This window comes from Ovis canadensis, chromosome 8 (genome assembly GCF_042477335.2).
Source record: "Ovis canadensis isolate MfBH-ARS-UI-01 breed Bighorn chromosome 8, ARS-UI_OviCan_v2, whole genome shotgun sequence".
In the NCBI taxonomy this organism is placed as follows: Eukaryota; Metazoa; Chordata; class Mammalia; order Artiodactyla; family Bovidae; genus Ovis; species Ovis canadensis.
The window spans coordinates 47,358,095-47,371,911 of NC_091252.1; the positions used below are offsets into that span (position 1 = coordinate 47,358,095).

The 13,817-nt window shown below is 35.8% G+C and overlaps 1 protein-coding gene across 1 annotated transcript in view; it reads left to right on the forward strand.

Annotated features, from left to right (window-relative positions):
* The window catches only part of ASCC3 (activating signal cointegrator 1 complex subunit 3), a 341,814-nt gene that overhangs the window by 209,688 nt on the left and 118,309 nt on the right, over positions 1–13,817 (forward strand). Inside the window, exons 17-21 of the mRNA XM_069599227.1 lie at positions 149–268; positions 4,945–5,109; positions 8,530–8,616; positions 9,471–9,647; positions 12,756–12,981. Coding sequence (XP_069455328.1) covers positions 149–268; positions 4,945–5,109; positions 8,530–8,616; positions 9,471–9,647; positions 12,756–12,981 — 775 coding nt within the window. The remainder of the gene's footprint in view (positions 1–148; positions 269–4,944; positions 5,110–8,529; positions 8,617–9,470; positions 9,648–12,755; positions 12,982–13,817) is intronic.

Consider the following 13,817-nt stretch of genomic DNA (forward strand, 5'->3'; position numbering starts at 1 on the left):
TCATGGCCAATTATTATGCTTACTTTCTTTTAAATACATCATAGTGATGAATTTTAAAAACTTAGCTTTTGACAAAAGGTCCTTGATGCAATGTTTATATTCAACTTTAATGCATTAGTTTAATTTTTATTATATTTTTGATTTGCAGATAGCTCTGGGAACAGTTACTAATGTGGAAGAAGCGGTGAAGTGGATAAGCTACACTTATCTTTATGTACGGATGAGAGCAAATCCATTAGTATATGGCATCAGCCACAAGGCTTATCAGGTAAAAAAACTCATTTATTAAAAAGAGAAAGTCAGACCTCCTTTTTAGTTCTATAATCCTTTCATGGTATGAGGATAAATATTTGCTACTTCTGCCTCATCTGGAAAGAGTTAGGTAACTAAGAAAAACAGAGCTTTAATCTTTTTTTAGAAAATACTAATGTTCAAGCTGGATTTAGAAAAGGCAGAGGAACCAGATATCAAATTGCTAACATCCATTGGATCATCAAAAAAGCAAGAGAGTTCCAGAAAAACATCTACTTCTGCTTTATTAACTATGCCAAAGCCTTTGTTTGGATCACAGTAAACTGTGGAAAATTCTGAAAGAGATGGGAATACCAAACCACCTGACCTGCCTCTTGAGAAATCTGTATGCAGGTCAGGATGCAACAGTTAGAACTGGACATGGAGCAACAGACTGGTTCCAAATCGGGAAAAGAGTACATCAAGGCTGTATATTGTCCCTCTGCTTATTTAACTTCTATGCAGAGTACATCATGAGAAACGCTGGACTGGATGAAGCACAAGCTGGAATCAAGATTGCCAGGAGAAATATCAGTTACCTCAGATATGCAGATGACACCACCCTTATGGAGGAAAGTGAAGAAGAACTAAAGAACCTCTTGATGAAGGTGAAAGAGGAGAGTGAAAAAGTCAGCTTAAAGTTCAACATTCAGAAAACTAAGAATATGACATTTGTTCCCACCACTTCATGGCAAATAGATGGGAAGACAATGGAAATAGTGTCAGACTTTATTTTGACTGCAGCCATGAAATTAAAAGACGCTTACTCCTTGGAAGAAAAGTTATGACCAACCTAGATAGCATATTCAAAAGCAGAGACATTACTTTGCCAACTAAAGTCCGTCTAGTCAAGGCTATGGTTTTTCTAGTAGTCATGTATAGATGTGAGAGTTGGACTGTGAAGAAGGCTGAGCGCCGAAGAATTGATGCTTTTGAACTGTGGTGTTGGAGAAGACTCTTGAGAGTCCTTTGGACTGCAAGGAGATCCAGCCAGTCCATTCTGAAGGAGATCAGCCCTGGGATTTCTTTGGAAGGAATGATGCTAAAGCTGAAACTCTAGTACTTTGGCCACCTCATGCGAAGAGTTGACTCATTGGAAAAGCCTCTGATGCTGGGAGGGATTTGGGGCAGGAGAAGGGGACAACAGAGGATGAGATGGCTGGATGGCGTCACTGACTCGATGGACGTGAATCTGAGTGAACTCCGGGAGTTGGTGATGGACAGGGAGGCCTGGCGTGCTGCGATTCATGGGGTCACAAAGAGTCAGACATGACTGAGTGACTGAACTGAACTGAAAATCACTGCAGATGGTGACTGCAGCCATGGAATTAAAAGATGCTTGCTCCTTGGAAGGAAAATTATGACCAACATAGACAGCATTTTGATAAGCAGAGACACTACTTTGCCAACAATGGTCTGTCTAGTCAAAGCTGTGGTTTTTCCAGTAGTCATATATGGATGTGAGCTGAGAGCCGAAGAATTGATGCTTTTGAACTGTGGTGTTGAAGAAGACTCTTGAGAGTCCCTTGGACTATAAGGCAATCCAAGCAGTTGATCCTAAAGGAAATCAGTCCTGAATATTCATTGGAAAGACTGATGCTGAAGCTTAAACTCCAATACTTTGGCCACCTGATGCAAAGAACTGACTCATTTGAAAAGACCCTGATGCTGGGGAAGATTAAGGCAGGAGGAGAAGGGGACGACAGAGGATGAGATGGTTGGATGGCATCACCAACTCAATGGACATGAGTTTGAGCAGGCTCTGAGAGTTGGTGATAAACGGGGAGGCCTGGCGTGCTGCAGCCCATGGGGTCGCAAAGAGTTGGAAACGATTGAATGAACTGAACTGAAGGAAAATTAATTTTATCCCCTGTAATTATTTTACTTTCTTTATACCTCTTTTCTACTGATACCAGTGATCTTTTTGTTGTTAATCAATTTAGTATTCAGATGAGTTTCCATTTGATATTAGTATTTTGCTATGATTTTTTTAACTATATTTTTTGAATTTAGTTTTTGGAATAAATCAGACATGAGGAAATTATAGACCACTTTCAATAATAGGGTGATGTTATATACAGTATGTTCCTCTTATCAAGTCCTTCTAAGTTCTTGTTCCTAAGTTAATAGATAGCATCGCTGCTACTGCTAAGTTGCTTCAGTCGTGTCTGACTCTGTGCGACCCCAGAGACGGCAGCCCACCAGGCTCCCCCATCCCTGGGATTCTCCAGGCAAGAACACTGGAGTGGGTTGCCATTTCCTTCTCTAATGCAAGTTGCTCCGTCATGTCCAACTCTTTTCAACCCCATGGACTGCAGCCCACCAGGCTCCTCCGTCCATGGGATTTTCCAGGCAAGAGTACTGGAGTAGGGTGCCATCGCCTTCTCCAGGTAAAATGTCTAGGATAGTTGAATTGGGCAAAAAGGGGAGAGTAGTATGTGTAGTAAGTATCTGGCCATTATGTCATTATGTGGAGAGAGAGATTGTGGTGTTCCACCAAAATCTCCCTGCAGTACCGAGGTACTTCTCCCAGCTGCTAGGAGACAGCTGGCTATTGCAGGTGTGAAACCTACTGGGAATTTCCTCTGGCCAAAGGGAGCTACTCTAACCAATGTTATGTCCCCTCCTGGGGCAGCCTAAAGCAATGACTGGTTGATTTCAGAATTCAAAGGCTTCCTTGCCTCCACTCAGGACAACATTGAGGACTATCCCTGGTGGCTCAATGGTAAAGAACCCTCCTGCCAAGCAGGAAACATGGGCCCGATCTCTGGATCAGGAAGATCCCCTGGAGAAGGAAATTACAACTCACTCCAGTATTCTTGTTCGGGAAATCCTGTGGACAGAAGAGCTTGGTGGGCTACAGTCCATGGGGTGGCAAGAGTCAGACACAACTGAGCAACAAAACAACTACCAGCTCTAGAGCATCTTATAAGATCAGCTGATGCCTCTATTCAACAACTCCCTCTGCCCACCTTGCCTCCTTCACTGACTTACGAGTGTTCCAAGAACCTCCCTAGTAAACTTCCTGCATGTAAATTTTCATCCCCAAGTGTTTTCCTGAGAACCCAACCTATGACAAAGCATATATGGTTGAAATGCATATATTTTCCAGTTTTCCCAGGAAGGGAAAGTAGGCTTACTAATGTCGCACTTACCTGGTACTCGATCATTTTCTGTTGTTCTTGGGAAAAGATCTGCAGCTCAGTAAATTCTTTGTTTTCTAACCACAGGCAAAGTTACATCCATCCTAGCTGCCATGGAGTCAGAATAGATTTTTAGAAACCAGGCTCACTCTCAAGATGCTGTCACAAATGGACATCTCATTAGATTTTCTAGAAAGAACCACGACCTCTGTGTTTTCTGACCTATGTGTTTTTATTACTCAAGAAGAATTTACAGATATAAAACTCATGTGAACTAACACAAATAATGTAATACTTTGATTCTTTTTAGTGGTTTAGTAATATGTGATTAATAACATGGTTTTATAAAGGTAAACCTGAAACATGTAGTATGTCACGTAAAGAAAATATTTAAGACTTTTTTGGGGACCCCCCCCCAAGTCGTCCAATGGTTGAGACTTTGCCTTCCAGCACAGGAGATACAGGTTTGATCCCAGGTCTGGGAGCAAAGATTCCACATGCCTCGTGGCTGAAAAACCAGAACATTAAAAACAAATAAACAAAGGAAAACCCCACAAGCAATATAACAAATTCAATAAAGACTTAAAAAGAAAAAGACTTTCTGTATTTGCTAGTATGACTCTTGATTCCACCTTACTTCCCTACAGTTGATTTTCCTTTGCCTCATTTTTTTCTGATTTATTCATCTGTTGTAGCTATATTTGGTGCATGAATAAGTTGCTATAAAAATCTGTTAGAACAAACAGTAGGAGTATTAACTCATAAATTGATTTCAGAAGTATTTTATACTTCCCCTCACCCACTTTAGAAGGTCATACTTCACTTTCTTGCTTGTGGCCAGACTGCAATCTTCAGGACTTGGTGTGTGTGCATATGTGTGTCTATATACATATATTTACACACACATATCTTAGTAATAAGAACATTTGTTAATATCTAGTGTTAATGTCCTTTCTGCTTAGAAAAATACTGCAAAGTGGTTTTCCCATCAACGGTTATGAAAATTGTTAGAACACTAAAACCATGCTTTTGAAAGGATAACTTTTCATTTATTTTTGTATACCCTTACTTCAGCAGAGGAAATCATTCTCACTATCATTTCTTGAAACAGCTGATAAAGCAGGACTATGATTTGGTATTTTACAGTTCTTATTTATGTTAGTGTGGGAGGGAGAAAACAATGATTTTTTTCATATATCTAATTTCTAATCCTGATTAATCTTAAAGATTATAAAACTACAGAAATTTTAGATTCTAAAATTTACTATCCGAAAATAATATACAGATTGATAATTTTCATTAATTTTAAAAGCTTTATTTAATGAAATAAAATATTTTCTAATTGTTTTAACTTTTTAAAAATGTATTCTTTTAACATTGTGATAAAAATTTATGCTAAAGCATCAATAGAAACATTTAATTTCCATAAATTGATATACCTTTGCAAATGATGATTGTCTGAACAATCAGTCAAGTGTTTTATTGGTGTTTTTTTTTTTTTTCCCTATAGATTGACCCAACATTAGCAAAGCACCGAGAACAGTTGGTCATTGAAGTTGGACGGAAACTAGACAAAGCTCGGATGATTCGTTTTGAGGAGCGAACTGGATATTTCTCCTCAACTGATTTGGGTAGAACTGCTAGCCACTACTATATTAAATACAACACTATTGAGGTATTATACTGAGTGGAACAAATAGAGTAATATGTCTGTTTTTAAATGTATATACTTTCTAGAGTTCAGAATATAACATTACTATGGAAAAACAAAAGCTCTAATAGAACAAAATTCATTTAACTTTTGGGAATTCAACAACATGCACTCAGTAAAAATAAGGAAAAAAAATAGGACTTTAAATATTCAGGACCTTCTTGCCATCCTGTTCTGTGAGTAGATGAACCCAAGCTGTAGATGAACCCAAGCCTAAAACCATTGAGCATATTAGGCCTGGTGAATGAATGCCTGAATGATTTAAAGTGGGGGCTGTTGGCTTATTGATGTCCATGAATAAGAAGTTGAAAAATTAATTATAAATTATTGAGAAACACTGACCAAGAAGAATTATAAAAACTAATAAAAATATTAGGGCACTCAGCTGTACTATTTGGACAGTTTAAGAGATTACTCAAAGGTAATTTATACTACACAGTTGTATCCTTGCCTGTTGCCTTTTAATGTGATCTTATGTAAGGTAGGGTACCACCATAATATCTACAGTTTAAATAGTACATACTTGTCTTCATGTGTATTTATATACCTATATATGTACCTTCATTGGAGAGGGAAATGGCAATCCACTTCAGTATTCTTGCCTAGAGAATCCCACGGACAGAGGAGCCTAGTGGGCTATATATAGTCCACGGGGTCACAGAGTCAGACATGACTGAGCGACTAACACACACACACATACCTTCATGTATTGCTACGTGGTAAAACTTAACAGTGATTACCTGTGAAGAGAAGATTTAAATTTGAATGGAGGGAGGTAGATCAAGGAGAAATTTTACTCAGTGCTCTTTTGATAGAGAGAAAGTTTGAATTTTCTATGTTCACTTTTATTTTGTTCTTAAAATTGTTTCTTAAATGAAAAAGTAATAGAAATCACTAAGGTGAAATTTCTTCAAGAATATGAACACGAAAGCCTGTATGACAGTTTTGTACGTGTTAAATGTTTTGTACTTAAAGCCTTTGACTGTGTGGATCACAATAAACTGTGGAAAATTCTGAAAGAGATGGGAATACCAGACCAGCTCAACTGCCTTTTGAGAAACCTGTATGCAGGTCAGGAAGCAACAGTTAGAACTGCCTCTTGAGAAACCTGTATGCAGGTCAGGAAGCAACAGTTAGAACTGGACATAGGACAACAGACTGGTTCCAAATAGGAAAAGAAATACGTCAAGGCTGTATATTGTCACCCTGCTTATTTAACTTGTATGCAGAGTACATCATGAGAAACCCTGGGCTGGAAGAAGCACAAGCTGGAATCAAGATTGCCAGGAGAAATATCAATAACCTCAGATATGCAGATGACACCACCCTTATGGCAGAAAGCGAAGAGGCACTAAAAAGCCTCTTGATGAAAGTGAAAGTGGAGAGTGAAAAAGTTGGCTAAAAGCTCAGTATTCAGAAAATGAAGATCATGGCATCTGGTCCCATCACTTCATGGGAAATAGATGGGGAAACAGTGGAAACAGTGTCAGACTTTATTTTGGGGGGCTCCAAAATCACTGCAGATGGTGACTGCAGCCATGAAATTAAAAGGCGCTTACTCCTTGGAAGAACAGTTATGACCAACCTAGATAGTATATTCAAAAGCAGAGACATTACTTTGCCGACTAAGGTCCGTCTAGTCAAGGCTATGGTTTTTCCTGTGGTCATGTATGGATGTGAGAGTTGGACTGTGAAGAAGGCTGAGCGCTGAAGAATTGATGCTTTCGAACTGTGGTGTTGGAGACTCTTGAGAGTCCCTTGGACTGCAAGGAGATCCAACCAGTCCATTCTGAAGGAGATCAGTCCTGGGATTTCTTTGGAAGGAATGATGCTAAAGCTGAAACTCCAGTACTTTGGCCACCTCATGCAAAGAGTTGACTCATTGGAAAAGACTCTGATGCTGGGAGGGATTGGGGGCAGGAGGAGAAGGGGACAACAGAGGATGAGATGGGTGGATGGCATCACTGACTTGATGGACGTGAGTCTGAGTGAACTCCGGGAGTTGGTGATGGACAGGGAGGCCTGGCGTGCTGCGATTCATGGGGTCGCAAAGAGTCGGACACGACTGAGCGACTGAACTGAACTGAACATCTGCTTATGCATATAACATGTTTCAGAAAACATTTTCCTATGCTTAATAGCTTTTCCTCCCTTGCCGCATTTATATCTTTTGTTTCTACAGCACTTTGTGTGTGTGTGTGTGTGGCGTGTGTGTGTGTGTGTGTGTGTGTGTGCTCAATCATTCAGTCATGTCTGACTCTTTGTGACCTGGTGGACTGTAGCCCACCAGGCTTCTCTGTCCATTGGATTTTCCATGTTAAAATACTGGAGTGGATTGCATCACCTTCTCCAGGGGATCTTCCCAACCTAGGGATTGAAGGAGCATCTCTTGCAGCTCCTGCATTCGCAGGTAGATTCATTACCATTGCACCACCTGGGAAGTCCCATATGTCACTTTGAAAATGTGAGTCACTCAGTCATGTCTGACTTGATGCAGTCCCATGGACTGTTGCCTTCCAGGCTCTTCTGTCCATGGGTTTTCCAGGCAAGAATGCTGGAGTTGTTTGCCATTCCCTTCTCCAGGGGATCTTCCCAACGTGGAAATCGAACCCGAGTCTCCTACATTCCAGCCAGATTCTTTCTTGTCTGAGCCGCCAGGGAAGCCCCATATAGCACTTTAGGTTTCTTCAAAGTCTTTTAACATATACTATCTCACAACTGTGATCTCTTAGTTCCTGAACCCACAGCATTTCCCTCAGCTCTCTACAGCTTTCATCACCTGCTCAGGTCCACTTGTTTGTCCATTTGTCCATCTGGTAGTGTGTTGCTGGCAAACTACATCTTAAGCCTGTTTGCAGCTCTCTTTCAGGAACTCTAGCCTTTTTTCAACTGTGTTTTTATTCTGATCTTTTTCTTTGTGATTTTCTGAATTTCTCTATGCCCTTACTAGCAATATTATATCTTTGCCAGAATCTTCAGGTTACATATTTTTTAGTTATCCCTCCATCAATTTTATGTGATATATGACCAGCTTAAAGTCAGAGAATGGTATAGATTTCCATATGCCCATGCTGAAAATGAGCCAAAACCAGAATGCTATGCTGAACACTGTTTTAGATATCTATTGTAGGCCTCATTAACTGGTTTTATTGATTTTTTTTTTTCTTCTAAAGATCTTCTTTAGCTAAATATTCTTTTTAGTCTTTGGTGACTTTAATAATTATTTAAAATTATGATTTGGAGCAGTGTGCTACAAGCATTGTAACTCTGCATATTCTAGGGCTCAGATGTTCTTTTAGAATGTGTGATTTATAGTCAGGTTTTGAATTTAAAATATTTTACTAGGCCTTCTATTTTAATCAAATGTAACACTTACTTTGGTAGACCTTCAATGAACTCTTTGATGCTCACAAAACAGAAAGTGATATTTTTGCTATAGTCTCCAAAGCTGAAGAATTTGATCAAATCAAGGTAAGATTACTTAAAGCTTGAATTAAGTGCATATATCATATATGTGCATTTATAAACATTTACAATAAATTGTTATTCCTGATACAATATAAACTATAATACACTTCACATTTTGAGTACCAGCCATGTTGTTCCATTTATCAACAATGTCCAGTATTAGAGATTTTGATAGTATTTCATACCTGACACCATTCTTTGCTCTCTATTGCAAATCAAATACAATTTAAGTAGGTTTTATAGTAATGAAACTATCATAGAATTTAGTGTTTAGATTTTGGTTTATTTGCAATGTAAGGTTCACTGAAGAAAATATAAAGGACATGCATGATTCAGACTTAGATATGAATATTTCTGTACTCATATTGTAATTTAATCTTATTAATAGTGAAAACTTTAATGCTTTGAATCATAGTACTTCACACTTTTAAGCTATGAATGTGTTATACCATATAAAAATATATGACTGTAATGAATGCATTTGAAGATAATTCAAGTTTGCCGTAATCCATTTGGGCAGAGGTTTTACTCTGGTCAAATAAAAAATGAAATCTCATCAACAGAAGGATGGTGAGGTCAGAAGATTTAATTTTTGTGGCATATCAAATTTTTATATGTCAATGGCAATTTTAATATTAGTGATGAATAATAAAATGTAGTTGTATCAGCCTCAAGGTAGTTTTTCATTGTATTTTATTAGTTGCCTATGAAAAAATTGCTTTTATTTTAGTACACAAAAGGAAAATGTTGAGTAATAACATGAAAACTTTTAGAACACATGTAGTATGGTTTAATTTCAGTGTAAAAATTTTAAATAAGTCAGCCCAGATAATTCTATAAAATCATGATTCTTCCAGGTCAGAGAAGAGGAAATAGAGGAGTTAGATGCCTTATTAAGCAATTTCTGTGAACTCTCAGCTCCTGGAGGTGTAGAGAACAGTTATGGGAAAATAAACATCCTACTTCAAACTTACATCAGCCGAGGGGAGGTGGACAGTTTCTCCCTCATATCAGATTCTGCATACGTTGCACAGGTAAAAATATTGCTCCCTTTCTGTTTTCTCTTCCTTGATTACTTTTAGAGATTCAAGGAATTCATTCATGCTATAATGTATTGCTTCATGATTGACATGCTGTCAAATCAGCATTTTATCTTAGAACCTGTTCTGTTTAATTTGTATGTCTTTTATTCCATTTTATGCTATTAGATCAGGAACAGAGGTTAGATTTGGGGTTATTTCACCTTTTTTTTATGTTCCTTTTGTTTATATTTTAGCATGTAAAAATATCAGTATCTGATTATTTTTCTGTTTTAAATGGTCAAGTTCATTTCTTTTACTTAGAGCAATAGTACAAAAATATTTCAAGCAAAAAGAAAACATTATGGAAACTTTGTAGCTTTTTTCAAAAGTTAGAAATATAAACAATTGTTTTTAACCATTAGACAGAGTTTAATAAATGTACCTCATATCATATATTCAGTATGATATATCATTTATTTTTAAAAAGTGATCTTCCCTACTAAGCTGATTCTTATAAGTTGAGGGCTGAAAGAAAATTAATCCATAAATTGCAGCTCATTAAATATTTAGTTTTTAGAATTATCATAGTAGAAAATGTTGTAATATTTATGTTTTTATATTTAAGACCTCATGCAGTATATAAAGTAGATTTGTGTGTGTGTGTGTGTGTGTGTGTGTGTGTGTGTGTGTGTGTGAGTATATACCTTTCAGATGAGAGGTTTTCCTTTTAGGGAGAAATATTTACTATTTATCAAAAATACTTTTTTCGTTTTTGAGTAATGCCTCTTGTAGGTTAAGCAGAATAAAACGTTAATCATCCTTTAAATATAGAAACGATTGCATTATGTGGTTTCTTGTGTAATTTTGTTCAAAGACTTAATATAGAAAAAGTGTGTTTGTGTTAAATGAATTACTGTTAATAACTATGTATATACCAGAGTGCTTTGAAATAACTGTAAAACATGAAATATTTACAAACGTAAACCAAGATACATTAGCAAACAATTTGAATGAAATGCAATAATTTAATTGAAGTAACCAAGAAACTAGATGATGATTTCAAATATAAAGTAAATATGGATGTGGTGAAAACATCTTTTTTTCATTTTGCAACTCATATGTTTCTGCCATGGAAAAATATATGTATTCTTGAAAGCCTAAAGCTCTAGAAGGAACCATTGTTTTTAAAGTCTTTTGTTTTACCTGTTTTTCTGAAAGGTAATATATTGTCATTTTATATATCTAATGGTTTTGTATTGAAATATTTAATGATTTAATGAAAAGGCAAAGTTTTACTGCATTCTGGATGGATAATCTGACCACATTTCTGCTTGATTCAAAATTATGAAGATATTATCAGAGATTGATTTACAAATTGCTTTACAGTATAAAACTCATGGTTTCCTCATGATTGGCACGCAGAAAGTCAGTCTCAGAAGGTTGAGGATGTATCTCAAGGCATCCCTGGTTCTTCTTAAATAGCTGCTATTGCTTTATCATTCTTGACTACGTTAAAGAAATTTTTTTGAGTTTGGGGGTTTTTCGTTTGTTTGTTTGAAGTTTAAGCCATTACTAGTTCTACAGGCACTGTCAGATCTGTAAAATGGTACTTCCTTCTGTACTCCTGAAGCTTTCTCTCAGCCCTTAAAATAAATCCTTAGTTTTTTTATTCTATGGTGTTATAAAGGAGCCTGTATCTTCTGCATGTTAGAGATTTTGATCATTGTTCCCACCCAATTTGTATCATTCCAGATTAAAATGTCCTATTTGTATTATGTTACACAGAATTTCTCTTTCCGTTTCTTTTAGCTTTTAGGGAACAACCATAGGCTCTGAAATATTAAAACGCATTTTCAAACACAGTTGAAAAAATTAGCCTGACAGTTTTTAGAAGAGCATCTGGGCATGCTGTAGGAATACCTACTTGATAGCTATAATAATAAAAATATTCAATTTATTTATCATTTTAATGCCTGAGAGCCATCCTTTCATTTTTGAACGATATTAGAGATAGCCTCACATACTTCTAAATACCATTTGTTTTTAAATTTCTAATACTGAAACAAATAGTCGAATTTATCAAAAGATGAATAATACTTTTTATATAAAATGTGTAAAACCAAAGCCCGTAACTCTTATAATTATTTTTCAATTCATAATTTCAAGCCATATCATGTTTGCCATTTTGCTATTTAAAATCTCACTATTTTTAATATATTTTTATGATTTTGACCAGATTTAATATTCCTCATTTTCAAATTCACATGTTATTAGATATTATAGATGTCTCTAAGTTCATGATTTTTAAAATAATCTTCCATAAAATTATCTGAAAGTTAATAATAGAAGGAAGCAAAACAAATGAAAACTATGTGGAAAGGGCCTCAATCATTGTGTCTTTCTGTATGTCTGTAAATGAAGTTTTCCTCAGATCACTGAATTTAGAATCTTGGTGTTAACTTTATTAATGTTTAGATCTAGCTTTCAGAAGATACTCTGACACCAACTTTCCAAATTATTAAAATCACTAAACTTTAGTGTCTTCATCTATAAAATCATAATATCAAGACCAGTCAAATGCATTTGTTATAAAAATTAAATGAGATAACACATTGGTTTATTAGGAAGCCATTAATATGGGTAGTTGCACTCATCCATATTTTTTGTTGTTCTTTTCTCACTAATTGTTCTCTCTGACTGGACCCCAAATCTTCTGCTTTTCTTCAAATAGCTTTATAAATTTGATCATTACACTATGTACCCAAGGACATCCACTGCTGTCTCTTAGATTCTAAATGGTTTCAATAACCTCCTAAATATTTTGCATGCCTTTTGTCTCATCTACTTCATTCCTGTTTAGGGAGATGTGATGTGGAACTTCCTAAGAACTTGGAAATAAAGCTATTCTTGGAGAATTAACCAGAATAACATCCACATAAAAGGATCGATTATTCTTGTGTAAAAGTAATAAAGATAATTAGAGGTATATGAGGATAGATGTTGCCCACAATTAAAGGATGCAGTTTGACATACTTTTTAAACTGAGTCTGAATAATAATTTCATTGATAAATTAAAAATGACATTAGACCTAACCACCAATCCCCCTTTTCATTCTTCAGAATGCAGCTAGAATTGTCCGTGCTCTTTTTGAAATTGCTTTGAGGAAACGTTGGCCCGCCATGACCTACAGGCTCCTGAATCTTAGTAAAGTCATTGACAAGAGGCTTTGGGGTTGGACTAGCCCTTTGAGACAATTTTCAGTCTTACCACCACACATTCTAACAAGATTAGAAGAAAAAAATCTTACTGTGGATAAACTGAAAGATATGAGGAAAGATGAAATAGGTAAGAAGGAAGCAAAAATGTTTTAATGTAACTGTTACATGCAATTAAAATATTTTTCTTAATGTTACAAAAAGCATTATGAATTTTCATTTTACTAAAGATAAACTTACCATTTTATTTGTTTTTTAATTGATCTAAACAAGCAAAATTTAAATTTTTGAAGTTTAAAGTTTATGTAGTTACTCAATGAAATTACTAGTTAAAATGGAGTTTAGGTTGTCATACCCTTGATTATTTTACAGATACAATCTTATATCTGTAAAATCTTATATCTGTTTATAGCTACAATCTTATATCTGTTTACAGCTACAAATAATGAGAATTAGTTAATGACATTTATTCTCAAATTATGTCTTAATATTTAATTCATTTCATTGCCTTTTGTTATGTGTATCAACAGTATTTTAACAAAAACATTATGTCAACAATACACTGTACAATTCTTCAGATTCTAAATGAGCCTCATCATTATATATGTATAGATCTTTAAATACTTTTGGTATCAGTGTGTAAATAGTATTTGGTCTTCTATGCTTTTCACATAATACTGAAAAATTATCCCTGCATGTCTTGCCATGTGCCTTAACATTCTGTTGAACAAACACGGATTAGGTAATGTTTCAGATTCTGAATAGAATAAGCTTTACGCATTAAGGGAAGCAGGCTGAGGAGAAGAGGGGCTTGGCAAAAGGTTCATATATACGAGGAGAGGCTGGGATAGTTATTTCCCCTGTGCAATAAGAATACTTCTAAGATGGAATGAAAAAAGGGAGGTATCAATAAAAATAGAAATTGAAAATATGAACTAGAAAGTTGGGATTACTCGCATTTTCTAA